At 45.1% G+C, this 27,389-nt stretch overlaps 1 protein-coding gene across 7 annotated transcripts in view; it reads right to left on the bottom strand.

Moving 5' to 3' along the window:
* Positions 1–27,389, bottom strand: part of FMN2 (formin 2) — a 587,410-nt gene that overhangs the window by 389,157 nt on the left and 170,864 nt on the right. For all 7 annotated transcript variants that reach the window (XM_033938052.1, XM_033938050.1, XM_033938054.1 and 4 more), the window contains exon 7: positions 19,586–19,730. In XM_033938052.1, coding sequence (XP_033793943.1) covers positions 19,586–19,730 — 145 coding nt within the window. The remainder of the gene's footprint in view (positions 1–19,585; positions 19,731–27,389) is intronic.

Genomic DNA, 27,389 nt, shown 5'->3' with positions numbered 1-27,389 from the left:
TACTGTACTGCTATACTGTAGACATAGGGTAAGGGAAGGCTTTGTTCAATGGAACTGTAGATCATGCCTTTGGCACAGTGTGGAGAATTATAAAACTAAACTAAACTAAGCCTTAAGTTTATATACCGCATCATCTCCACGGAAGTGGAGCTCGACACAGTTTACAAAGTTTAAAAAATATAGCAAAGGAGAGGAGAAAGCTTTACAAGAGCATATGAATAGAGGAGGATGTGGACAGGGTTGTAGTCAGTTAATTACCATCTGACTAAAAAGGGGTTATAAAATGAGGTAGGTGTGTGTGTGTGGGGGGGAAGATCTTGTTTCATGGGAGTGTTTAATGTAAGTTTATAAATTTTAAGTTTAAGTTAATAAAGCTGTGACCGGTGTGCTGCTCTCTGTGTGATATTCTTTCTTCTTTCTGCAAATCCTGAACCCTTTAGTGCCTCTTGTACCTCTCCATTGCATGCCACTGCTAAGCAAGGTAACACCATTTCAGAAACACAACAAAACCAAAAGGAGCACACTAAGGAACAAGACCTGCCCTTTGAGGCACCTCCAAGGCATCCCATCTTTCTTTATTCCTCATTTTCCTATTTCCCTTTGTTGCAAACCCATAGGAGCTTAGTCAATGCCTTCACCTTGCTCCTTGATGGGCCAATGCCTCCTGACTTCCCGTTACACAGCCAGTGGAGGCCTTCATCTGTTTAGGTTATCTTCAGATAAGCTGATCAGATAGATGGTGCTATTTATTTCAAGTATTTGCAAACCATAAGCTATCCCTTCTCAAAGGGTTAGCCCAATCAAAATCAGGTATTGAACGCCCATTTCTTGCAGCATAAAAGGCCTTCTGGTTGCTAACCTCAGCTTATGAATCATTTCATACATAATTTGGGAATTTGTGATTTCTTGCTCTCTCTCAAAGATACCTTTCAGATTTGAGATGGATTCCCATATTCAAGTACAGCAGTAAGATGTACATCGCTTAGAATATTTGATTAAGCGATTTATCAAATCATCTAATAAACTTGAAAACTTGAAACTTGATCACGGCTCCATAGTGACCTCAAATGTTTCTCCTCTTTTTTCTTTAATTAAAATATTTTCCTGGCTCTACTTCATCACCTAATCCCTGGTTTGAAGTTTCTACTGCTATACAGACATCCAAATCCTGTTCACTTTTCCTCTATCCTCCACTGGTATCTCTTCATGTGTAGCAAATAGAAAATGCTACACTTCTCCACTGTTGATAACAATTACCTGTTCTGGATGTTATCTGATTGCAGATTTTCTTTTAAGCCACTAATTGGTGGTATTATCTCTTCTTTCTTTGTCTTTCAGCATGTCAAAACAGTCACGTCTATCTTACCATTACCTCTCATTAGAGTACTCTTACATCATTAGTCATGCTGAGCTAGATTCTATAAATGGCACCTAAAAGGTCACCGCCAGAAAAAATAGTGCTCAGCACTCAGTTAGGCACTGTTTATAGAATAGCACTTGGTGCCAGGAATCGTGCCTAAATTTAGGCATTGCTATTTACACTAAATGCAACATGGTATAAATCAGCGGGGGGTCTCACGGGTCGGTGGGTGGGGGGCGGGTGTTCGGAGGGGGCCGATCAGTGGTGTGGGGGGTCGGATATGAGGGGGGCTGCATCAGGGCAGTAGGGCCTGGAATCCCTCCTGTCCATATTTTAGTGTGGACGGGGTGTAGTGGGGTCACCGGGGTATCAGGGCTTGGGTTTCCTCCTGCCCCAATCATGTTGGGGAGGGTCGGGGTTGTTCAGGCAGGAGGGCTTGGGCTCCCTCCTGCCCCGATTGTTGCGGGAGGGGGGTGGATCACCGCAGGAGAGATGGCTCATCTCTCCTGCTGCGATGGTGATCACCCACCCCCCCAAACCGCGGCAATTCAGGGTGAGGATCGCGGCAGGGCATCTCCCCTGATCGTCCAAGTAACCATTTAGGCCACTTTTTAGACTTTTTTGATTATGAGCCCCATAGTTTTTAGTGCTTTTTATACAATTAGGCTCATTATGCCTAGATTACTACAGCCCACTTTATTATAGCATAAAACAGTTCATTCAAAAAGGCTGCAATTAGTTCAACCCACAACAATCAAGCTCCTCTATCCTGCTAATCAGTGGGACCATGATACTCCTTTACTGATAGCTAATCAATGGCTTTCAATTAGTACCCATGTCAAGTTCAAACACTCCATCTTGGTCCATAAAGCATATTGTACCCATTCCCCTCCCCTCCCCAATCTACCTGAATAATCTGATAACCATGCAGAATGTGTTGGACTCCTAGATCCTCCCAGTCTCTGCTCAAAGGAGCTTACAATCTAAAGAGAACATAGCTTGTGGCATTCATAACAAGCTGCATTATTGAATTTACATAGTAGCGAGAAGCTCCGCTTAGATTGCATTTCACTATATAACCCATGGTAACCTTTCATGTGTGTTATGGCAAAATGTCTGTTATTTACCACTTAACACATTTTAAAAGGTACCAACGCCTATAATTGCTGTAAAACATTTTGGGGCAGAATGCTACCACAGGCTATAGCACATCTTTAATGAGCACCTTACTTCCTTGTCAAAATGGCCTCTGTATGCTGAAAAGGCTTCTGCACCTGCTGCGGTAGACATCAGTACACAGCATATTAAAATGCACATTAAATAGCTGATTATGCTGTCCCACTGCATGCAGAGCTGGGCACCGGTATTTACCACGGGAGCACAAGGTCAGAAACTTACTGCTAGGTCTGAGGCTAGCATTAAGCTCCTGTGTGTTCGTCATCGATCACTTCTCCTTCCGCTGCACCACTCCAGTTCTGTCTCATTCCTTCAAAATCAGATGACCCCATTCACTCCCACCCCTGCAATATATATATATATATATATATTGTCACCAGGAGCCTCAAGGCAATGGGTCCTGATTCCACCAGGACAAGAAAATAAAAGTTCAATGGAAGGAAACACCACCACACTAGGAAGGTAATTTTCAAACGAAAAGCTGGATTTATTCTTTAAATCAAAAATGGACAAGCTGGCTCGCTTGCCTCCAGCTGAATCAGTCCAAAAGAAAAGAACAAAACAAAACAATTTGTCAGGATTTGTAGTTAGCAAGCATAGTCTCAAAAACATTCAAACTGTACAATCAAACAGTCTTTGGGTGAATGCCGACTTAAAGTAAATGTAAGCCGAAGACATAAGCTCTTCCCAAAGCTGGTACTGGCTCCATGACCAATTAATAAGCCCAGCTTGAAAAGTCTCAAAAAAACCCACCAAAATACAATCCTCTTCTTTTATGCTGTTGTTTTTAGCTTGCACCAGTACTATGGCACTGGTCTCCCCAACAGCTGATGTGCTGGTCAGGCAATGTGCTCTGCGTGGTAACAATGTTGCCAGAAATTAGGCCCTCTATCCCATCACTTATAACGCGGGGCAAACCCTGCCTGTGCTTGAAACAGTTCAAGTTCAAAAGAAACAAAAACAACAAGAAAAGTCTTTCCCCGTCCTTATAGGAGCTTTCTCAATACCTCAGCTTTCTTTCAGGGTTATCAAAGAAAACTTCAACACTGTTCAAACAGGTAGGGTTTCAGTAACCCACTTAGAAATTCATGCTACTTGCCCTTAAAGCAGGAAACTTCCATGGGTTGGACTCCGCTCTGAAGCTCAGCATTGGGCTCTGGATCCAGTTCCATGTTTGTAGGAACTTCAGATGGGCAAGGAGTCGGTTCTGCTCCAGCCTCAGTTAGCTCCATGCATTCAGACTGCTGGCTTCCATCCAGAACTCCCAGCCCTGAGTGTTGCTGCCAGTTTTCCAACTACAGCTGCTCCTGTTCCCTCTGTTTCTCCTTCTGCCTCTCTAACAGATCAGTCCTTAGGTTTAGAAGTCTGCAACCACGCCCCAAACTCTCAGGTGCAGAGGATTTCCTAACAACTACCCAATGACTGTGTGGGGGAAGGGAAATCTGCAGCTCTGCTCCCTGGCTCCCTCTACAGGGTAAGGAAGAAAAGTCGGGCAACTTTGCAGTTTGGGTTTTAAATGTACTAGAATGAGAAGTATCTGCCCTTGGAATGTATCTTACTCTAGGGACAGACCTAGCAGGCATAGACGGCATATCACAATATATACATATACACATGCACATACACATACTTTTTAAATTCCTGTGGCATGACCCTCTTCCTTGGGAAGAAATTGTTTCCATGGTGTTACACAGTGGCGTACCTAGGGGGGGGGGGGGGGGGGCGGGCCGCCCCGGGTACCAGCCCTAAGGGGGTGTTCCCGGCCTTGCCGTTCAGTCCCCCGCCACCCCCGAAGGACCGCTCGCCCCACTGACCTTCCTGCACCATCTGTGAAGCAGCCCGCAGCAGGATCGTGAAGTCAGCGTCAGCATCCCTGCGCTGCTTCCTGCGCCGCGATCCCGCCCCACCCTGAAGGCCTGATGCCCCGACCTACCCCGAAGGACCGCTCGCCCCCCTGGCCTCCCCGCACCACCTATGAACAGCCGCAGCAGGATCACGAAGTCAGCGTCAGCATCCCTGCGCTGCTTCCTGCGCCGCGATCCCGCCCCTCCTCTGACGTCAGAGGAGGGGCGGGGACCGTGGCGCAGGGATCGCTGACGCTGACTTCGCGATCCTGCTGCGGCTGTTCATAGGTGGTGCGGGGAGGCCAGGGGGGCGAGCGGTCCTTCGGGGTGGGTCGGGGCATCAGGCCTTCAGGGTGGGGCGGGCGGGCAGGCAAGCAGGCTTTCAAGGGGGAGGGGGGTGACAGGCAGGCAGGCAGGCCTTCAAGGGGGGACAGGCCTTCGGGGGGGGGGTGCAGGCCTTCAAGGGGGGCAGGCAGGCCTTCAGGGGGGTGCAGGCCTTCGGGGGGGGGGGTGTAGGCCTTTGGGGGGGGTGCAGACCTTCAAGGGGGTGCAGGCCTTCAAGGGGGGAAAGGCAGGCAGGCCTTCAAGGGGGGGACAGGCCTACAAGGGGGGGGGACAGGCCTTCAAGGGGGGGTGCAGGCCTTCAAGGGGGGTGCAGGCCTTCAAGGGGGAGACAGGCCTTCAAGGGGGAGACAGGCCTTCAAGGGGGGAAAGGCAGGCAGGCCTTCAAGGGGGGGACAGGCCTACAAGGGGGGGTGCAGGCCTTCAAGGGGGGTGCAGGCCTTCAAGGGGGAGACAGGCCTTCAAGGGGGGGAAAGGCAGGCAGGCAGGCCTTAAAGGGGGGACAGGCCTACAAGGGGGGGACAGGCCTACAAGGGGGTGGGACAGGCCTTCGGGGGGGTGCAGACCTTCAAGGGAGTGCAGGCCTTCGGGGGGGGGTGCAGTCCTTCAAGGGGGTGCAGGCCTTCAAGGGGGGGAAAGGCAGGCAGGCAGGCCTTCAAGGGGGGGACAGGCCTACAAGGGGGGGAGAAGCTACAAGGGGGGTGGTACAAGCCTTCAAGTGGGGGACAGGCCTTCGGGGGGGGTGCAGACCTTCAAGGGAGTGCAGGCCTTCGAGGGGGGTGGTGCAGGCCTTCAAGGGGGTGCAGGCCTTCAAGGGGGGACAGGCCTTCAAGGGGGGAAAGGCAGGCAGGCAGGCCTTCAAGGGGGGACAGGCCTACAAGGGGGGGGGAGAAGCTACAAGGGGGTGGGACAGGCCTTCAAGTGGGGGACAGGCCTTCGGGGGGTGCAGGCCTTCGGGGGGTGCAGACCTTCAAGGGGGGGACAGGCAGGCAGGCCTTCAAGGGGGGGGACAGGCCTACAAGGGGAAGGGACAGGCCTTCAAGGGGGGTGCAGGCCTTCAAGGTGGGACAGGCAGACCTTTAAGGGGGACAGGCCTTTGGGGGGGGACCATGATTTAGAAGTACACAGAGGGAAGGGGGTGTTCAAAGAGACATGCATATGCCAAACTTTGGGGGGGGGGAAGAAATAATGGGTCTGAAAATAGAGGAGAGGGAGAGAGATGATGGACCATGGGATTTAGGGAGGGAAGGAACAGAAAGGGAGAGAAATTGGACACAAGGGATGGTGTGGAGGAGGGATAGAGATACTGGATAGGAGGGTAATTAGGAAAAGAAACGGAGAGATGGTGGACTCTGGGATGGTGGGGAAGGAGGGAGAGATGCCGGATGAAAGGGTATTTAAGAAAAGGTGGATCTGTGGAGGGAGATGAAAAAAAGGAAAGATACCAGACTTCCTGGGAAGGGAAGGGAAATGGAAAGGGAGGACAGAGTTGGCAGATGGATGGTTAGCATGCAGAAAGAAGGAGACCCTGGCAAGCAAGTTATCAGAAGAAAACCAGAGCCTTGGACCAACAAAATTTGAAATATAACCAGACAACAAAAGGTAGAAAAATTAATTTTATTTTCTGTTTTGTGATTATAACATGTCAGATTTGAAATGTGTATCCTGCCAGAGCTGGTGTTGGACTGCAAACGTGAGCTAGGATTTAACAGAAAGAGGAAAAGTCCTTTTTGTTTCTTTATTTTATTTACACCACAGCGCCAGTGTGGTTAGGAGAAGCCAAAGGGGGTGAAAAAGCTATAAAACCCACCAGGAGTTTTGAAAAAAATCACCCAACTGGGCAGGAAAATCGAATTGAAAAACCAATTCAATAGGGCTGAATCGAATCAAAATTTTTTTTTCCTGTATCTGGCAGCATTAGTTTGCGCTACTGTCTTAGACTTTAGGACCTGGGATTGGGGAGAGATGGCATCCTCAGTACTTTATAATGCAAGTGAAACGAGGATTTGGTCAGACTTTTGAAGGGTCTGCAGAAAAAAAATATTGTATAGGCCGGGGACATGAGACAGCAGGAAATGGGAACTTTTCTTCCTTCTATTTTTGTGAATGGAAAGGCTGAGGATGTCAGAGAGGTCAGTTAAAATATGTGCTTTATAAGAAAATATAATAATGTGTTTTATAAAGTTTATAGCATAGCTGGCCTACCCAGTGAGGTGTTCCTAGTGGTGATGGTGGCAGCGTGTCAATGTGTTGAGAGGAAGAGGTGGTCTGGGAAATTCTGCTGAGCAAACTACGGGCCCATTTCCACCCCCCAGTTAGTCCACTCCACTCAACTGATTCACACACTGAGTTGGTCTTTGGGTGTTGTTTTGGGATCTCTTCCAGTGGTTTATCTCCTTCTGGTCCAAGGAAGGAAACTTTGTTATCCTTAGCATTGACCTACAGAATATGTTTGTAACAGCGCTGCTTGTGTGGCATTAGGCTATGTAGTGATCGAAAGAAAAAAACAGACCTTTGCACATTTTTGCACTATATGGTGGGTGTATGAGGAGATTCACATTTCCTGCACAGCTAAGTCCATGTGAAGTTACCTTGTGCTGTATTTGACATCTAGCAAGGTCTCTGTTTGAAAGGAAAGATCTAAACTTAAAAATGAAGTGGCCAGAAGTTATGGTAAAAGCAGATAGTGTAGCTGGTTTTAAGAAAGATTTGGACAAATTCCTGGAGGAAAAGTCCATAATCTGTTATTAAGACATGGGGGAAGTGTCTGCTTGCCCTGGATCGGTAGCATGGAATGTTGCTACTCTTTGGGTTTTGACCAGGTATTAGTGTCCTGGATTGGCTACCATGAGAATGGGCTACTGGGCATGATGGACCATTGGTCTGACCCAGTTAGGCTATTCTTATGTTATGTTCTCATCTGTAGGGGCCTTTGTTTTCACTTCTTATTTTAATGTATTTTTTTTCTGGGAACTTATCAGTGTTTTTTATAATGGGAACAAAAATGGAAGAGAATTAATGTGTGTGGAATGGGGGGTAACTAATTTCTTCAGCTAAATAATTCAATCCACTTCAAACAGACATAGGAGAACTTGTGCACCATTCACACACCCTCCAACCAAAAACGTCAAAAGAAAAAAACTGTTCGACAACCTCCTAGCCATTCGAGCTGCAACACTCGACCCCCAACTCTACAACCAATTGATATCAACCACAGACTGCAAAACCTTCAAAAAGAAATAAAAACCCTTCTATTCAAAAAACACATAAAACCGAACTAACACAATCAGAACTGTCCCAAGCATCACCTGCAACTACTCCATATGTACTTCTAATGTCATGACAATTTAGACATAATTTATGTTATGTTATGTTTGGAATAATGGTTACATATATGAGGTTCAATAAAAGAAAATTTTCACTGCCTGTTTCTATTCTGACCATTTATTCCATTTCATGGTTATTGCAAAAAAAAAAAAAAAAAAAAAATTTTTTTACATGGGGGGGGGGGGGTGTCAAAAAATGATGGGCCCCGGGTGCCACATACCCTAGGTACGCCACTGGTGTTACATGAACTGGGACTGGACCAATCAGTTTCTCTTCCTCTTAACAGCAGGAATCACTCCCACTGGCTCTTACCTCCAGAGCAGTCTTTCTGAAAATGGTAGCTCCTGCCCCACTCAGTGCATTCTGGGATGCATTTGGCAGGAATTTCTCCCTTATATGGCAGACTGGTCCCACCTAGTGCATCTTGGAATGCACAAGGCAGGTTGAGGCAGGAGCCTCCCTTATATGGCAGACTGATCCTGTATTCCTAGGTTGTTGGTTTTGGTTGTTTTTTTTTTTTTTGGGGGGGTGCCACTAGTTATCAGGAACATCTTTAAAACTCTGGACAGGTAGGTGGGAGAGAAGGATGCCACTAGACACCAGGGAGGGACACTGTTCAGACCAGACCAAAAAAACACCACAGCACACTTGCTTTTGGTTTTCTTTTTTTTTTAAATTATTATTAATTTATTTTACTGTTACCCTACTGCTCATGTACTGATATGAAAGGTGATATTTTATCAGTTGAGCTGCTAATTAATTATAGCATGCTGTGGTATTTTTCTAGCAGTATTTTGCAGATCTACCATGAGGCTTACTACATCTCCACTTTTAAAAGCTACTGTCCTTCTAGCCCTCTTGGCAGCATGACATCATCTTGGTGAGGGCTGAATAGCTGCTCTGGAGGTATAGCCTCACGGAGGTGATTAGGCTAGTGGTGGAACATAAAGAACAAAATCACCTTGGAATAAAACAGCAGCAGCAATATGTAGTGATAGAGCATAGCCAGAAAATAAAACCTCTCTGGAGTGAGTATATTTACAGGTTTTCAACTGGCTTGCTACATCAATAAAAACAGCCATTTAATAAGCATCTCTTCAGAATCCATTCAAAGTATGACACAGCTGGATATTGTGTAGAATTCACAGTTGGCCTCAGGTTTCTTGTTTAATGCCCTCAGGATGCCATGCCAATAGTATGTAGGATAGCGGCTACCCCACAGGCATGCTATTTGCTACCAGGGCTGAGAAAAGAATGAGTTCAAGCTAACAGTATACATCCTTTCTGTATGGAAGAAACAAACCAGCATAGACAGTTCTGATCGACAAGCAGTTGCGTACAAAGAAGGGGGGGGGGGCGGTCCGCCCCAGGTGCAGTCCGCCCCAGGTGCAGCCTAAGGGGGGGGTGCACAGCCAGCCCGGTCCCTATCGCGCTCCCTCCCTCCTTACTGCTGCCCTCCTTACTTAAGGTGACCGACCGTCCCGTCCCACCGCTTCGGGACACCGAAATGTCCCATTTTCAGGGACAGCGTCCTGAAGCTGTGCGAAGGGACAAGGGACCGGCGAGCGCTTTCACTCCCGCGCTAAAGCCTGCCTCCCTCCTTCCCTCCAGCGCCAAAATGGTCAGGGGGGGCCTGCCAGGTCCAGAATCACCCTCCCTATTCTCAAGGCTGGCATTAAGGGATGGCAAGGGGGCCACGCAATCCAGGCAGTTCTCTTAGGGGATAGGTTTAGAACAAATGCTAGGAAGTTCTTCTTTACTCAGAAGGTGGTGGACACATGGAATGCGCTCCCGGAGGTTGTGATATGGCAGAGCACGCTACAGGGGTTCAAGGAAAGTTTGGATAAATTCCTGAAGGATAAGGGGATTGAGGAGTATAGATAGAAGTAGAGATGGGTTATAGGAAAAGTCAGGGACCACCTAACAGGTCATGACCTGATGGGCTGCCGCGGGTGCGGACTGCTGGGCGCAATGAACCTCTGGTCTGACCCAGCGGAGGCAACTTCTTACGTTCTTAGCTGCCATCAGCCCTGCCTTCGGCTATGCCGGTAATGCTAAACTGGACGGTAAAAGCAAAGAGAGACGCCGCGGGACTTTTCCACTTGCCTGCATCGCTTGAAGTTCTGCCGCTCTCGATCCCGCCCCTCAAAAACAGGCTGGGCCGGAACTTCCTCTCCGACGGCAGAATTGACGTCAGGAAGAGGAATGCTGGTCGGCCTGATGCAGGGAGAGCTTGGGGCAGCGGCAGCTTTGAAGCCTGTTATCCGATGGCGGCAGCAGTGGCTTGGGGAGGGCATGAAGGAAAAAAGAAAGAAAGGGAGCAGGCAGGGAGACAGAAGGAAAGAAGGGAAACAGAAAAAAAGGAAGGGGGCATGAAGAGACAAAAAAAAGAAAGGGAGGCAAGGAGAAAGAAAGGTCAGGGAGAGAGGAAGAAAAAGTTGGGGGAGGGAATGAGGTCTGGAGGAGAGGAAGTATATAGGCTGAAAGCAGGGAAGAAAGATTGGATGCACAGTCAGAAGAAGAAAGTGCAACCAGAGACTCATGAAATCACCAGACAACAAAGGTAGGAAAAATGATTTTATTTTAAATTTAGTGATCAAAATGTGTCTGAATTTATATCTGCTGTCTATATTTTGCACTATGACCCCCTTTTACTAAACCGCAATAGCGTTTTTTAGCGCAGGGAGCCTATGAGCATCGAGAGCAGCTCTGGGCATTCAGCACAGCTCCCTGCGCTAAAAACTGCTATTGTGGTTTAGTAAAAAGGGAGAGGGGTATATTTGTCTATTTTTATATGGTTGTTACTGGGGTGACAGTGCATAGAGTCATCTGCCTTGACCTCTTTGAAAAAAACCCCGGAATAGGAATGATAATTAACATTTTCTCTGCGTATGGTGTGCTTTTGTGGGGTTTTTTTTTTTTTATTTTATTGTTGGCAGATCATTTTGACTTGGTGATTTTAAAAGTAGCTTGCAAGCCCAAAAAGTGTGGGCACCCCTGTTGTAAGGTGAAGGGAAAAAAAACAGACATGATGTGAGTAGAAAGACAGGTGGGAGATGCTGGACACGGGGTAGATGCAATAAGAAGAAAAAGGAGGTTCTGGATATTGGAGTAATAGGTAGATAGGGGGCATGCTGACACAGAAGGAGGGAGAAGGAAAAGGGAGAGGAACAAGAGATGCCAAGTCTATGGAAGGGAAGGAAAGGAAAGGAGATACCAGACCATGGAGGGGGAGTGAGAGATGCCAGGACATGGGGGGGGGGGAAGGAGACAGATGCCAGGCCATGGGAAAGGAAGAAGAGGAGATGCCAGACAATGGAGGGGGAGGGGAGTTGGAAGGAGAGGAGAAATATGCCAGGGCATGGGGGAGAGACAGGAAACAAATGCCAGATCAGAGTGAAAAGAGGTGCCAGAGCATGGAGGGAAAGAGATGCCAGGGCATGGGGGAGGGAAGGAGATAGAGATGCCAGACCATGGGGTGGAGTGGGAAGGAAGGAAAGGAGTAGAGAGATTCCAGAGCATAGGGAAACAGAAAAATGGAGAGGGGGTGAAGCTGAAATGAGTCATGTACAAAGGAGACATAGAAAGAGGGAAGATACCATATGGAAGAGAGAGTGGGCAGGGACACTGATGGAAAGGGCAGAGAATGGAAGGGGCGAGACAGAGGGTGAACAGTAGATGGAAGGGGTAGAGAGAGTAGGGACAGACGCTGAATGGAAGTGTGGGGGATAGGAGGGACAGACGCTGAATGGAAGTGTGGGGGATAGGAGGGACAGACGCTGAATGGAAGTGTGGGGGGAGAGGGGGAGCAGACGCTGGAAGAAGTGGAGAGGGGAAAGAAAAAAGGGCACATGCAGGATTGAGGGAAGAGGCTAGAGTTAGATACTGGAAGGGTTGAGGGAAAGAGGTGGCGAGCTGTAGGTAGACAGTAAAAAAGGAAATTGATGAGAGGGTAGTAAGAACGTAATCTAGATGGATGCAGAAAATAAATTGAAAAGGAAAATGAGGGAAGAAAGGGATTGCAGAACAGAGGTGTGGGAGAGGGAAGGATAGTAGAGAGATGCCAGACCAATGGGGGTGAAAGGAGAGAAGGAAGGGGGAGGCATACAGTTTCTGGTAGGGTTATAGAAGGAGAGAAGATGCCATATAGGGGCAGAGAGATGGCAAACAGTGGATGGAAGGAAAAGAGTAACAAGAAGATGAGGAAAGCAGAAACCAGAGAAGACAAAGGTAGAACAAAAATTTTCTATATATTTATTGCTTTAGGAGACATGTGTCACTGTTTCTGTGGTATTGCATTGTATGCAGAGTCCAGCTTCTTGCTGGTTCAATTTAACCTTTGTCTATGTATTTCTATTTTATCCCCCTTTTTACAAAACTGTGGAGCGTTTTTTAGCGCCAGCCATGGTGGTAGCATCTCTGATGCTCAGAATTCCATGAGCATCAGAGCTGTTGCTACCGTGGCTAAAATCCACACTTCAGTTTTGTAAAAGGGGGAGGGGTTAGTTTGTGATGGCATTTCATACTAGGCGAAGGTGTTTTCTGTGTTCTGTGTGTTCGAAAGACATGGTTTTCTGTTAGGATTGACGGCGTAAGATTGATCTGTACTAGTCTGGCTTGTTTAGTTTTACAATGGATGTATTGATGTTGTACTACTCACTGCAGTATGTAAGATGCTGCCTTTTCCTAGGTACTCATGTGTGACGTGTGGCTTGTTACTAAAAATCATGTTTTTCGTACAGATGGTGGAGGGGGGGTGCCAAAAAATGATGGGCCCCGGGTGTCACATATGCTAGGTCAACAAGTTGATGAAGCTGTCCGCACAATGCACAGCGGCAGCGTAAAGGGAAAACAGAATGCGCGGAATGATAAATAAGGGGATCACGAACAGATCGGAGGTTATCATGCCACTGTACTGGGCCATGGTGCACCCTCATCTGGAGTACTGCGTCCAGCACTGGTTGCCGTACATGAAGAAGGACACGGTACTAATCAAAAGGGTCCAGAGAAGAGCAACTAAAATGGTTAAGGGGCTGGAGGAGTTGCCGTACAGTGAGAGATTAGAGAAACTGGGCCTCTTCTCCCTCGAAAAGAGGAGATTGAGAGGGGACATAGTAACATAGTAGATGACGGCAGATAAAGACCCGAATGGTCCATCCAGTCTGCCCAACCTGATTCAATTTAAATTTTTTTATTTTTTCTTCTTAGCTATTTCTGGGCAAGAATCCAAAGCTTTACCTGGTACTGTGCTTGGGTTCCAACTGCCGAAATCTCTGTTAAGACTTACTCCAGCCCATCTACACCCTCCCAGCCATTGAAGCCCTCCCCAGCCCATCCTCCACCAAACTGCCATATACAGTCTGCCCAGTACTGGCCTTAGTTCAATATTTAATATTATTTTCTGATTCTAAATCCTCTGTGTTCATTCCACGCTTCTTTGAACTCAGTCACAGTTTTACTCTCCACCACCTCTCTCGGGAGCGCATTCCAGGCATCCACTACCCTCTCCGTAAAGTAGAATTTTCTAACATTGCCCCTGAATCTACCACCCCTCAACCTCAAATTATGTCCTCTGGTTTTACCATTTTCCTTTCTCTGGAAAATATTTTGTTCTACGTTAATACCCTTCAAGTATTTGAACGTCTGAATCATATCTCCCCTGTCTCTCCTTTCCTCTAGGGTATACATATTCAGGGCTTCCAGTCTCCTCATACGTCTTCTGGCGCAAGCCTCCTATCATTTTCGTCGCCTTCCTCTGGACCGCCTCAAGCCCTTCTTACATTCTTCGCCAGATACGGTCTCCAAAACTGAACACAATACTCAAGTGGGGCCTTACCAATGACCTGTACAGGGGTATCAACACCTTCTTCCTTCTACTGACTACGCCTCTCTTTATACAGCCCAGCATCCTTCTGGAAGCAGCCACTGCCTTTTCACACTGTTTTAGATCTTCGGACACTATCACCCCAAGGTCCCTCTCCCCGTCTGTGCATATCAGCTTCTCTCCTCCCAGCATATACGATTCCTTCCTATTATTAATCCCCAAATGTATTACTCAGCATTTCTTTGCATTGAATTTTAGTTGCCAGGCATTAGACCAGGGATGTCAAAGTCCCTCCTCGAGGGCCGCAATCCAGTCGGGTTTTCACGATTTCCCCAATGAATATGCATGAGATCTATTAGCATACAATGAAAGCAGTGCATGCAAATAGATCTCATGCATATTCATTGGGGAAATCCTGAAAACTCGACTGGATTGTGGACCTTCAGGAGGGACTTTGACACCCATGCATTAGACCATTCCTCTAACTTTCGCAGATCTTTTTTCATATTTTCCACTCCCTCTTCGGTGTCTACTCTGTTACAAATCTTGGTAACATCTGCAAAAATGCACACTTTTCCTTCTAACCCTTCAGCAATGTCACTCACAAACATATTGAACAGGATTGGCCCCAGCATCGATCCATGAAGGACTCCACTACTCATCTTTCCTTTCTTCGAGCGACTCCCATTAACACCACCCTCTGGCGTCTGTCCGACAGCCAGTTTCTGACCCAGTTCACCACTTTGGGTCCTAACTTCAGCCCTTCAAATTTGTTCAACAGCCTCCTATGAGGAACTGTATCAAAGGCTTTGCTGAAATCCAAGTAAATTACATCTAGCATATGTCCTCGATCCAGCTCTCTGGTCACCCAATCAAAAAATTCAATCAGGTTCGTTTGGCACGATTTACCTTTTGTAAAGCCACGTTGCCTCGGATCGGTAACCCATTAGATTCAAGAAAGTACACTATTCTTTCTTTCAGCAACACTTCCATTATTTTTCCAATAACTGAAGTGAGGCTCACCGGCCTGTAGTTTCCTGCTTCATCCCTGTGACCATTTTTATGAATAGGGACCACATCCGCTCTCCTCCAATCCCCAGGAATCACTCCCGTCTCCAGAGATTTGTTGAACAAGTCTTTAATAGGACTCGCCAGAACCTCTCTGAACTCCTTTAGTATCCTGGGATTGATCCCGTCTAGTCCCATCGCTTTGTCCACCTTCAGTTTTTCAAGTTGCTCATAAACACCCTCCTCTGTGAACGGCGCAGAATCTACTCCATTTTCTCGTATAACTTTGCCAGACAATTTTGGTCCTTCTCCAGGATTTTCTTCTGTGAACACAGAACAGAAGTATTTGTTAAACACATTTTCTTTCTCCTCATCACTCTCCACATATTGGTTCCCAGCATCTTTAGCCTAGCAATTCCATTTTTCTATTTTTTTTTCTTCATTCAAGATACTGAAGGGAATAGACTTAGTAGATAAAGACAGGTTGTTCACCCTTCTCCAAGGAAGGGAGAACGAGAGGGCACTCTCTAAAGTTGAAAGGGGATAGATTCCATACGAACGTAAGGAAGTTCTTCTTCACCCAGAAAGTTGTAGAAAACTGGAACGCTCTTCCGGAGTCTGTTGTAGGGGAAAACACCTTCCAGGTATTCCAGACAAAGTTGAACAAGTTCCTGCTCAACTGGAAAGTACTCAGGTGAGGCTGGGCTCATTTAGACCACTGGTCTTTGATCTAGGGGCTGCTGCATGAGCAGACTGCTGGGCACGATGAACCACTGATCTGACCCTGCAGTGGCAGTTCTTATGAATCAAATATCACATCTAACCAACTTCTGTGCTGATCAGGAAGGACATCTTGATGGATTCCTGTGCTCACCTTAGAAATTTCAAGTTATTAACAAGAGATCTCAGTGCTGGAGCTGGAGTAAAAGTTAAACTAGAAAGATCCAACAAATATATTTTGATAAAATGCCACAATTGTAGGGCAAAACATTTTTAATTACGGGATATTTGACACAGTTCTGAAGTTTTCTAGACCTTCTGGATCCAGAAATGTCTCAAAGTTGAAATTATTCTCTTAAGGTGAGAGAATATCTTCTCAGCGAAGCATCAGACAACCACAAAAAGATAACATGGCCATCCTTGGACTGTGTGCAGCAGGGTAATTTCTATATGTGACTTATTCATAGCATGATGCACCATGTGTGATGCCTGACAAGAGAGCCTATTTACTAAGCAGCAGCAAGGTAAAAATAGCAAAACAGAATGTATAAAACTGAAAAAAAAAAATCCAAACACTTTTAGATTCTTGATCTTGCTTCCTCTTAGTCTCATCAGTAGGTGCTAAGTTTTAACCCCTCTACCCCACCCCCTTCCTCCCTTTTAACTTGTAATATTCACTTTTTATAATTTAAGGAGGTGTACAGCTTTTAGAATCACACCCTTAAAAAAAGGTCTAATTTGGATATCTGTGATATATCTTTGTAAATAACCGATTATTTCAATATGATATTCTAGTAAAAATTAGCATAAAGAAATCAAAATGGCTGTATAGGGTCCATGATGTCTGTGTTCCTATTCTGCCCAATGCTGATCCATAAAAAAACCTGCTCTACTAAAGAAAGTAGTAAGCAGGCATAATGAATAGGGATCCTTAGAACCAAATCTGAACAAAAACAGATGTGGTATGATGAACCCTTTTCTTAATGCTAGAAATTGTTTCCTGTGAATAAATTCTCAGAAGGGCTGGTCAAACTGTGGGGAATCCCTGTGTATTTGAAAAGCATACTTAAATGAGGAGCCTGAGTTTTCACTATCACCAACACATCTAGGGAACATGACAATGCCCTCTAAAAATACACTGCTAACAAAGAAAAGGCAAATGCTGTTACTTGCAATAGCTAGGATACAACATTATTTGGAAACAGTAAAAGCTGGAAGAAGTACCGTATTTTCACGCATATAACGTGCATGTTATGCGTGTTTTTACAAACCGTGCATAACCTTGCGCGGTATACGCGTGAGCGCGCTATATAAAATTTTTTTTACATAGTTCCCCCCCCCCCAACGTCCGATTCACCCCCCCTCCGCAGGACCGCTCGCACCTCCACCCCGAAGGACCGTTCACACGCACCCGCACCCCCACCCCGAAGGACCGCTCGCACGCACTCCCACCCGCACCCCCACCCTGAAGGACCGCTCGCACCCCCACAGCCTCCCGACCCCCCTCCCATCATGTAGAAGCTCCTACCGGTGTCCTGCAGCTTCCTCTTGGCGGTCCCGGCCCTTCTGTGAGTCCTGCGCCTGCTGCTTCCTCTTCCGGCGGTTCGCCCTTTCTTTAACGTCAAGCCCTCTTGCCCCGCCGACTCCCTGACACGATCGGGGCAAGAGAGAGCTCAAGCTCTCTTGCCCCAGCCAACCGCGGCACCCCCGACACGATCAAGCCCTCTTGCCCCCCCACATAATAGGGGCAAAAGGGAGCCCAAGCCCTCTTGCCCTGCTGACTCCTCAACTCCCCGACAATATCGGGCCAGGAGGGAGCCCAAACCCTCCTGGCCACGGCGACCCCCTACCCCCACCCCGCACTACATTACAGGCAGGAGGGATCCCAGGCCCTCCTGCCCTCGACGCAAACCCCCCTCCCCCCAATGACCGCCCTCTCCCAAGAAACTCCAACCGCCCCCCCAGCCGACCCGCGACCCCCCATGTGCCTCAGGCCCTGCCTCCAGGAGGGACCTAAGGCTCCCGGACCTATTCTGATTGGCCCAGGCACCTTAGGCCCCACCAGTAGGCGGAGCTTTGGGACAGATGGGCCAATCCGGCCTCATTCCATCGTTGGCTGCCTGCCGGACAGGCGGGTTTGGCTCCCGTCTGTGCGGCCAACTACACAAAGGTACAGGGAAGGGGGGTGGGGGGGTCGTGGGGGTTGGCCAGGGGGGTCGCGGGTCGGCTGGGGGGGCGGTCAGAGGTTCTTGGGGGAGCGGTCATTGGGGGGAGGGGGGGTTTGCGTCGAGGGCAGGAGGGCCTGGGATCCCTCCTGCCGTAATGTAGTGCGGGGTGGGGGTATGGGGTCGCCGTGGCCAGGAGGGTTTGGGCTCCCTCCTGGCCCGATATTGTCGGGGAGTTGGGGAGTTGGCGGGGCAAGAGGGCTTGGGCTCCCTTTTGCCCCGATCGTGTCGGGGGGCAAGAGGGCTTGAGCTGCCTCTTGCCCCGATCGTGTCGGGGAGTCGGGGGGGGCAAGAGGGATTGATGTTAGAGAAAGGGCGAACCTCTGGAAGAGGAAGCAGCACAGGCGCAGGGCTCACGGAAGGGCCGGGACCGCCAAGAGAAAGCAGCAGGACACCGGTAGGAGCTTCTACATGATGGGGGGGGGGGTCGGGAGGCTGTGGGGGTGCGAACGGTCCTTCAGGGTAGGGGTGCGGGTGGGAGTGCGTGCGAGCGGTCCTTCAGGGTAGGGGTGCGAGCTGTCCTGCGGGGGGGGTGAATCGGACGTCGGGGGGGCATCAGGCTTTCAGGGTAGGGACAGGACTTCAAGGGGGAGAGGAGAGTCGGGGCGGGCGAAAGGAGAGTCGGGTGGCGACGGGAGAGTCGGGCAGCATGCGCGGTATACAGGTGTGCGCGGTATATAAAAATTTCTGTACATAAATTTGTGTTTTCCGCGCGTTATACCCGTGTGCGTGTTTTACACGGGTGCGCATTATCTACGTGAAAATACGGTGCTTAAAATTCTCAGCAATTTCCACAATATCTGTGTTAAATTTTTAGTCTTTACCATGAAAAAATGCAAGTTAGATTTGTGATGTTTGCTTCATACCTACCACAGAAACTGACATATAAAGCTACATGATTCAAAAATGATTTGCTAGGCTTACAAGATACTATAATTGCTATCAAAGCCATGTCATTGCTACATGCAACTTCCAGTTCATGCCCAACTTGAGCAGTATTGGATGCCAAATACTCTGAACGTAAATGATCATTTTCCTCCAATTTCATTCCAAGGTTTTTCATTCATTTGCAAATTAATTCTTTTGGGCTCAAATAAATGGGCAAATGGGAAGACTTTAAAAACATGGCAGCTAACCAATGGAAAGACAAACATATATAATATACACATACTGAGAGATAAACAGAGACAGACAGACGTCAGTCTAAAATGGTAGTCTGTTTACTTAACTTTTCAAAATCACTTAGAATGAGAATTTTGTGTTGGCCTTATAGCATATTCATTTTAGAAATGTGTCTGTCATCAGGTTTCAGGTTTATTTAAAAATTTGATATACCACCTTATCAGAATTCAAAGCAGTTTTACATAATATAAAAACAAAGTATAAAAAGGACGTACGATAAAAACAAATTACAAATGATACTACAAACATTTTAACACACTGACAAACATTAACTTACCGATACATGATGGAAAAGGGCAGAAATTAAATTTGTATAAAGAAAAGAGGGGGAGAAGGACCAAAACAAAAGTAAGGGGAACAATAAAATAAATAGTCTAGTATTTTGTAAAATAGGCTAAAAATGAATAAAAAATGGCAAGGAACTGATTTCCATTACCGTCCTTAGAAGGACTATTATACACCGAAAGCGTCTTTAAAAAGAAAGGCCTTCAAGTTACTTTTAAATTTATCAAGGGAAGTAATAATGGTATAATGCTATAATGGTACTGAGGAGTACAAATTGAAAAGGAATACTCACTTGTTTAGCCTTTGTCTTGGTGATAGTGTCAGAAATGGGTTTTTTCCTTTCCTTAACAGCAGTTTTAGAAAACAGATCTTCAAATTCCTGGAAGACTACCTCGGGTTCATCAGTCTTTTCCCACACAAGTGGAACACTGGAATCTCTACAATTGAAGAAGAGACCTGCTGAAGAGCCATATCAAAGAAATACAATATAATATTTAGAAACCAACTACATGCTACCTACAGACGTGGAGGGCTATTTTCAAAAAGGACATCCAAGTCCTAATTCATACAGACGTGGAGGGCTATTTTCATAAAGGACATCCAAGTCCGATTTGACATTTCCCACTAAACGTCCAAAGTCAGAAACACAGAAACATCAGTTATTGAAAGCTGAACCACTAGACATCCCAAAATATTTTTTTTGTGGAAATTGCCTACTTGGACATCTAGGTTGATAGGACGTTCAGCCCTTAGAATACTTAACTTTATACCCCACTTTCAACCAAAGAAATATACAAGTTGAAACCATCCAAATCCAGACTATTTGGAAGTAGGAGGGGCCAGCATGTAATGGACTGGCTACAAGGACATGCCAACAGAGCAGCGGGCATCTTAGAGTGCACTGCTGTGAACTTTACATAAAAGGTGCCAGATATAAATCTCACCATATACCATTTATGGCGAGCCCTCCTAAACGCCCCCAAATCTACTATAACTACCTGTCTACCACCCACTAGCACTTATGGCTGCAGGTGGCACCTATATGGCAGTATAGTAGGGTTTTGGTGAGTTTTGAAGGGCTCATAATTAGCACCATAGATGTTGAGGGGCATAATTTTTAAAAAAAATGTCTAATCCCCTTTTGGCCTAAGGCCTTAAACGTTGAAAGTAGAAGCAGGGAAAATGTCTAGCCTAAGCATACTAGGCCTATACCGGTTGGCCCAGGCACCTCAGGCCCCACCTGTGGGCGAGGTTTGAGCCACCTGGGCTAATCAGACCCTAAGGCCAGCCATCCAAAAGATGGCTGGTCTGCCAGCCGGCCGGACTTGGCACCCGTCCGTCTGGCCAATGATTTAAAGGTACAGGGGAATTGGGGATGGGGGGGAATCGAGGGGTCGGCTGGGGCGGGGGGTGCGTCGAGGGCAGGAGGGCCTGGAAGTTGGGCTTCCTCCTGCCTGATCTTGTAGGGGGGGTCATGGCCAGGAGAGCTTGGCTCCCTCCTGGCCCCATCATAATTGGTGGGGGGAGGGGTGGTTAGAGATCACTGGGGCAAGAGGGCTTGGGCTCCCTCTTGCCCTGAAGCTGGTAGGGACGTTCGGGACTGGTGGGGCAAGAGGGCTCGGGCTTCCTCTTGCCCCGATGCTGTTGGGGGTTCGGGGTGTCACCGGGCAGGAGGGCTTGGGTTCCCCCCTGCATGATCGTAATCGCCTGGGGAGGGCTGATCGCTGCAGGAGAGATGGCTCATCTAGGGGGTACTGCAGTGAATATCATATTTAAAAGTCCCAATATAACCTGCTTATATTGTGTAGTGGGCCCTCCAAACTCCACCCAAATCCTACATAAAGATGACACCTGCAGGCATAAGAGTTATTGTTGTAGTGTATATATGGGTACAGTAAGTTTTGGGCGTGTTTTGGAGGGCTCACTATACAATATAAATTAGTTATAGTGATGTGTTCCTGGGATTTTTTATCTGTATATATATTTATTGAATTTTCAATATAATCAAGACTAACTTGTACAGAAAGGAAATTCAGCAAGAAAAACAAAATATAAGGATAAACATTATATAAGGTAACAATAATAAGTTTGAATTCCAACTCAAGTCCTCTAATAGATCCAAGATGGATAAGAGGCGAATAATAACAAACAAAGTAAAATTATTGCAATAATAGCTAGTTAACTTAGAATAATACACCTTTCTTACTTAAATTGAGCACTCATGTTCCCTCTTTCTCCAAATATGAAGTTGAGAGAAAAGTTGTCAGTTGCGATGGTTCAAAGAAAACAAATTTATGTGAATGATAAATAATTACACATTTACAAGGATGTCGCAAGTAAAATGTCGCCCCTAGAGCTATAACACCAGGTTTCCTTAACAAAAATTCACGTCTCCTTCTCAGGGTTTCCTTAGCCAAATCTGGAAACATCTGTATTTTACAGCCTAAAAATTATTTTTGCTTCTTTTTAAAGAAAAGTCTCAGCAACCAGTTTTTATCTGTGCGAGAGCTACTGTCAGAAGTAAAGTTGCTGGGGTCACTATTTCTTTATCAGATCTTTCCAAAATATCAGATATATTCATTTGTTCTTGTCCTAATTGTTCCTGGGACTTTTTAATGTAACATTTACTGCAGTACCTCCCAGAGTGCCCCTCTACTCAGATGTCTGTGCGGTAAGTTTGCTAAGAACATGAACTGTATGGCTGACCAAATAGCTTGTTTTTGTGCATTTTTCATTTGGACATCTTTGTATTTGAAAATGACCAAAAAGGATAGTCGTCAAAACATCCAGATAGGTCATTAAAAAACACCAAACATCTTGCTGTTTTGAAAATGGACATTTTCTCTACTAGATTTCCGGATGTCTTTCCCACAATGTCCAAACTCAGACATCCTATCAAAAATGCCCCTCAATATGTAACGGTACAGTACTCAGATGATAAAATTCAAAGTATATGATAGATTTAACATTATATTTGGATTAATATCTATGAATGAAACACGACTTAAAAGGTACTTGACAATTGAAGCTTATCAAAGCATAGAAGTATAATTTTGTAATGGAAACCATACAATATCATAGTTCCTAATAGTACTGTATTCTTTTCAGCTACATCTCTCTCAAATTTAGCAGTTACACACCGTGAATTCTACCAGCACATATAATCAACAGCTAAGTCTTTCTAGGAGCTGTGCATAGTTCTAATACCTATGATCAGCATAAAGCATTATAGTTTAGTTTTACTGTCCGTTAGCTTGGGTTTGTAATCCATGAAGGCCAACTATAATGACCATATAGGATAATGATATTTGTAGAATTTCTTAAATGGTGGTCCAGACGGAGTTTCAAAATTCCTGAAAAAGCATACGAGGTAGATTACCTGCATCATTATTACAAGTCCAATATCTCTTTCCATTAGATGATTTACATTTGGACAACTGGTATGGTGTCCAATATGCTTTGTGATATAGAAAACAGAAGGATTGTTATGCGGATGCTGAAATCCATATTTCTTAACAAAGTTCTTTAGGTAAAGAAATATTGAAGTCTTTTTCCCATGAAGATTCCAAACCATAGAGATCAATGAATTTCAATTTTTGAATGATTTTGCAACATTTTGAAGCGTCACCTTTAGTGTAGACTAATTTATTTGATGGTGATAATATATTCCAAATCTCAGTAGATAGTGTGATCAATAGACAGTGTTTTAACTGTAACCATTGGAAGTATTGTTCTTTAGGTAAATTATGTTATCTACATATGGTATCAAAGGGAATCCAGGAGGATCCATTGAAGAGTTGACCAACAGTCCAAATACCAAGCAGTTGCCATTTCTTCCAATTGATGGTAGATTCTTGAATTTTAAAGAGATTGTTTAACCAAATAGTTAAATCTAATCAGGATTTCTGTATCATTCTTATCCAGGTAATTTACAAACAAGAGGTATAACAAAAATACAACTCTCCACTACAAACACCGAGTTCACCCTTGCCAAAAGAAAAAGCCTCAGGCAATAGGTGAGCAAACAAAAGGCCCAACCACCACATCATCGGCATATAAAATTTCATCAGGGAGGCTAGCGCCAAGTTATTAGAATGTGCTCGGATATAATGAATAAAAAATCCTATCAGCAACCTAATCTGAAAAAAACACTTCTATTATGCTTTAAAGTTCATAGTCCCTGTGTCCAAAGCCAATGTTTTACGGTACACAGACCACTTCTTCAGGGCAGAAAAAAAATGTCACTGTTAGCACCAGTATAGATCTGTAAAATGTTAAAGATCTTACTATTACCTACAGAACTTTATGCTAAAAGATCACAAACTTCATTCTCATACTCATTGAGGCATGTTCTCTTTCCGTCGACATTCTATTCACAGCATGGCATTTCAGCAATTTATACTGGACTGCTACCAATCATCATCCATTTCATCACACTGGGATGAAAGGATTGGCCAGTCTCACATTCGTCGAGAACCAGCCGTGGCAAGGTTTGAATTGATCATGCAATTTTTCAGCCCATGCAGTATGAAAAAGTAAAGAAAAACCGAAGGATGATAATGAACACAACCATTTAGTAAAAGTAAAACCAGTCTATGTTCGAATTTAGACCTCTTGGAGTCACTGTATCTAATTCATGCATCCAAAATTGTTCCCTCTGTTGTAGGACTAAACATCTGTTACCCCTCTGGTTCCCACCAGAATATGATCTATTGCCAAACACTCCAGTTGGAAAAATAGTGCATGGATTCAATACAATGCTGTACAATGGGCGCCTGTAAATTGCTCCTAGTAAGGGCGCTGTGGTGTTCATTTAACCACAGGCACAATTTTCTTGAGGTTTACCCTATGTATAGTTTTGAACATGGGCAAAAAATACAGTATACAACAAAGTCAGAGTCACATGATATTATATATGTCTTAAAACATAATGTTTTTGAGTCACAGGATTTGTGAACTCAAATACTGTCAACAATTCATAAAATGCCCACAAGGCTTAGGACTCCCAACTGGTCTTTCCTCAGCAGTTCTATTTCTCAGATCCGCAGGGCTTAGAATTTCTTTCAAATTGCTCCTCCTTCTATAGGCAAATTGTAATTGTTATCCAGAGAACTTAGGCAACATGGTCACTAAAGACCAATGTCGCCATATAATTCTGCAGACTTGAGATCTTGAATTGAACTTTACAACACATCTGATAGCTTCCTCCCAGTTCTTCCTGCATTCTTCTATCAACATCAACTCCTGGTTGGCATACAGGGCCCTCTCATAAGCCCTGTGAATTACCCCTGTAGGGTACCCCCGCTGTTGTAAATTCTCCTGTACTAGTGACTGTCTCTTAAATTCATCCTTGGAGGGACACAAATGTCTATATTGTGAGAACTGATATCAGTAAATTATTTTTCAAATGTGGGGGATAAAAAAAACTGTTAAAAGTGTAAATACTGTTTTTGTCTGTTTTCTTTCTGTGGACCATGGTGGTCAAGGTGTTATCCACTCGTGTGAGGACTACATCAAGAAAAGTCATCCTCTCAGTGCTACTCTGCTTCATAAATTGAATTTTTGGATGGCAATCTTTTAACCACTTCACAAAATCCCCCAGTAGTATTTGACTACCTAACCAGAAAAAGAAAATATCATCAATAAATCTAGTCCATTGTGAAGCCCATTCCTTAAACAGAGAATTCAAGATCCATTGTGTTTCAAATTTGGACATAAAAAGATTTGCTATGGACGCCACCATGGCCACACTAGATGCTTGTTTATAATGCGTGCCCTCAAAAGTAAAAATAAAAAATTCACACATAGCTATCCTTGTTAAATCCACCAAGAATTATGTGGATACTCTGGGGTTCTCATCTTGTTATTCAACACTTCAGCCAACATCTGCAGTGCTTCCTCCTGTGGGATTACTGTGTAAAGGGATTGTACATTCAATGTTACCATCCATGTTTCAAAAATGTTTACAAATGGAATATTCTCAATTTTTAAGGAAATCAGTTGATTCTCTGATATAGGAAAAAGTCTTACCCCCAAAGGGTTGAAGAAACTGATCAATGAAATTTGACAATGGCTCCAGCCAAACAAGAGGCCCATATAGAGCTAGGGATAGAAGTTACAGCACATCAGAGAGAAAAGATACCTGTTTGCAAGAAGAGGCAATGTTGACGAGAGATGCAATGCATAGGGGAATACAGTACTCCCCCAATATTCGCAGGAGTTCCATTCCAGGAGAGGGCAGCCAGAGAGGCAGGAGAGGGCAGCTTTAACACGCAGCTCTTGATTGGCGAGGCCCGACTTTAGTACAGGAAGAGGTGGTCGGAGCATACCGCAAGTGATTTCCTTCACTCGCCGGCGCTCCGGCTGCCCTCTCCTGCCTCTTCAGCTGCCCTCTCCTACACGGTTATTTGCGGTCGGAAAATACCATGAATGACCGGGACCGCAAATTCGTGGGGAAGCACTGTATACAGTTGCAGGATAAGAATACAGGTTCACAAATGGAAGGCAGACAATGACGTCAATTCATAGCTCAAAGGGAGGTACAGTTATTGAGTGGCAGGGGATGTGTCAAACAAGTAGGATTTCAGCTTTTCCTGAAGTTGAGATAATTTGTCTCAGTCCTTATGGGTATAGGAAGGATGTTCCAGGTTTTTGTGGCCATATAGGTGAAAAGGGAGTTGAACGTTAGTTTATATTTCACTCCCTTGGATGAGATAATCAGCTGTTGGGTGTTGTTGATTCTGGTTGAGGCAAAGGAGTTGTAGAACACGTGAATTATTTGCTCAGGTGAGTTGCTGTTGAAAGTATGATAAACCATGCAGGATAGTTTAAATAACATTCATGCATTTACAGGTAACTAGTGCAGTGTTTGATGATAGGCAGAGACTAGACCAAATCTTTTTAAGCCAAAGAACAATCTGACTGCAATGTTATGGATCATTTTGAGTTTGTGTATCTTGGAAGAGGTTATGCCAGCATAGAGGGATTTGCAGTAATCTAGCTGGGATAGGACTTGCATTTGGACCACCATGGCAAAGTGGTTATCGAAGAAGTATGGTTTTTAATCAGTCTTTGTTGCTTTAAACTGTAGAAAGTTTTCTTCCAAAGGTTGGAGATTTAGGCCCTGAGTCTATAAAGGGCGCCAAAGTCATGCCTAAAGTTAGGCATGCTTTAGGTGTCCAATTTAAGTAGTCAATGAGCCAATTAAGAGTCTTAACAGACGATAATTGGTACTTAGGCATCCAAAGGACATAGATGCTACTTTGTAGACACAGCCACAATTTAATGGACGTCCATGTTTAAAACTCATGCCTAATTCAATAGGCATGGGCATGGAATGGACATGGTTAGGGCAAAGACTCAATTTGGGCGTCCTTTGATTCATTTCCATAACACTGAGCAACCTAGGGAGTCCATATAATGCCTATATTATAGGCAAATGAAAACCAGATCTACTTTTGAGCTTAGTTTGGGCTTCAAATAGATCTGAGTTCTATGGACGGAACTTAGGCACTCTTTGGACATTCTTAATGTAATCTGCTAAATAGCTTTCTGGGATTTATTTCTGCTTTATTAGGCTCATAATACATTTAATAAGGCACCACATAAACGGGGCACATCAAAACAGATATATTGCTTGCAAAACCTTCTATTTTTATGGACAAAGAGCAATGCTATTTGCTAATTAGAGGAAAAGATCCATTAACTGAAGCACAGCACGTGAAAAACATAGCTTTAGTTTTCTTGCTAAAAAGCTACCCATTTTTCTGACTAAACAGTGCTCCAATTAGCTCTTTCTTGAAAGCAAAGAAAGAACATGACAAAAATATATAGATTGCATACATAAATTCATTTACAAAAAAGTTAAAAACAGGAAAAAAAAAAAAAAGATTCAGACCTTAGCATGGCTTCAACTTCATTGCAAATGGAGGTTTGCAGCTGCACAATGGTGAACTCATTGTGAGAACATCAAGGTGCACCTGGAAGGTAGAGTGCCACAATTAAAATATGTGCTAGGGGAGCTGGTTGGGATTTGAACTTATGACCTCTGGAAGAGGAGCATAGGGCTTTTACTTATTGAGCTATAGCAGCTTTCA

Source organism: Geotrypetes seraphini, chromosome 3 (assembly GCF_902459505.1).
Source record: "Geotrypetes seraphini chromosome 3, aGeoSer1.1, whole genome shotgun sequence".
NCBI classification, from domain to species: Eukaryota; Metazoa; Chordata; class Amphibia; order Gymnophiona; family Dermophiidae; genus Geotrypetes; species Geotrypetes seraphini.
Note: the sequence above shows the minus strand (reverse complement) of the source record. Positions and strands in the feature narration are given on the sequence as shown.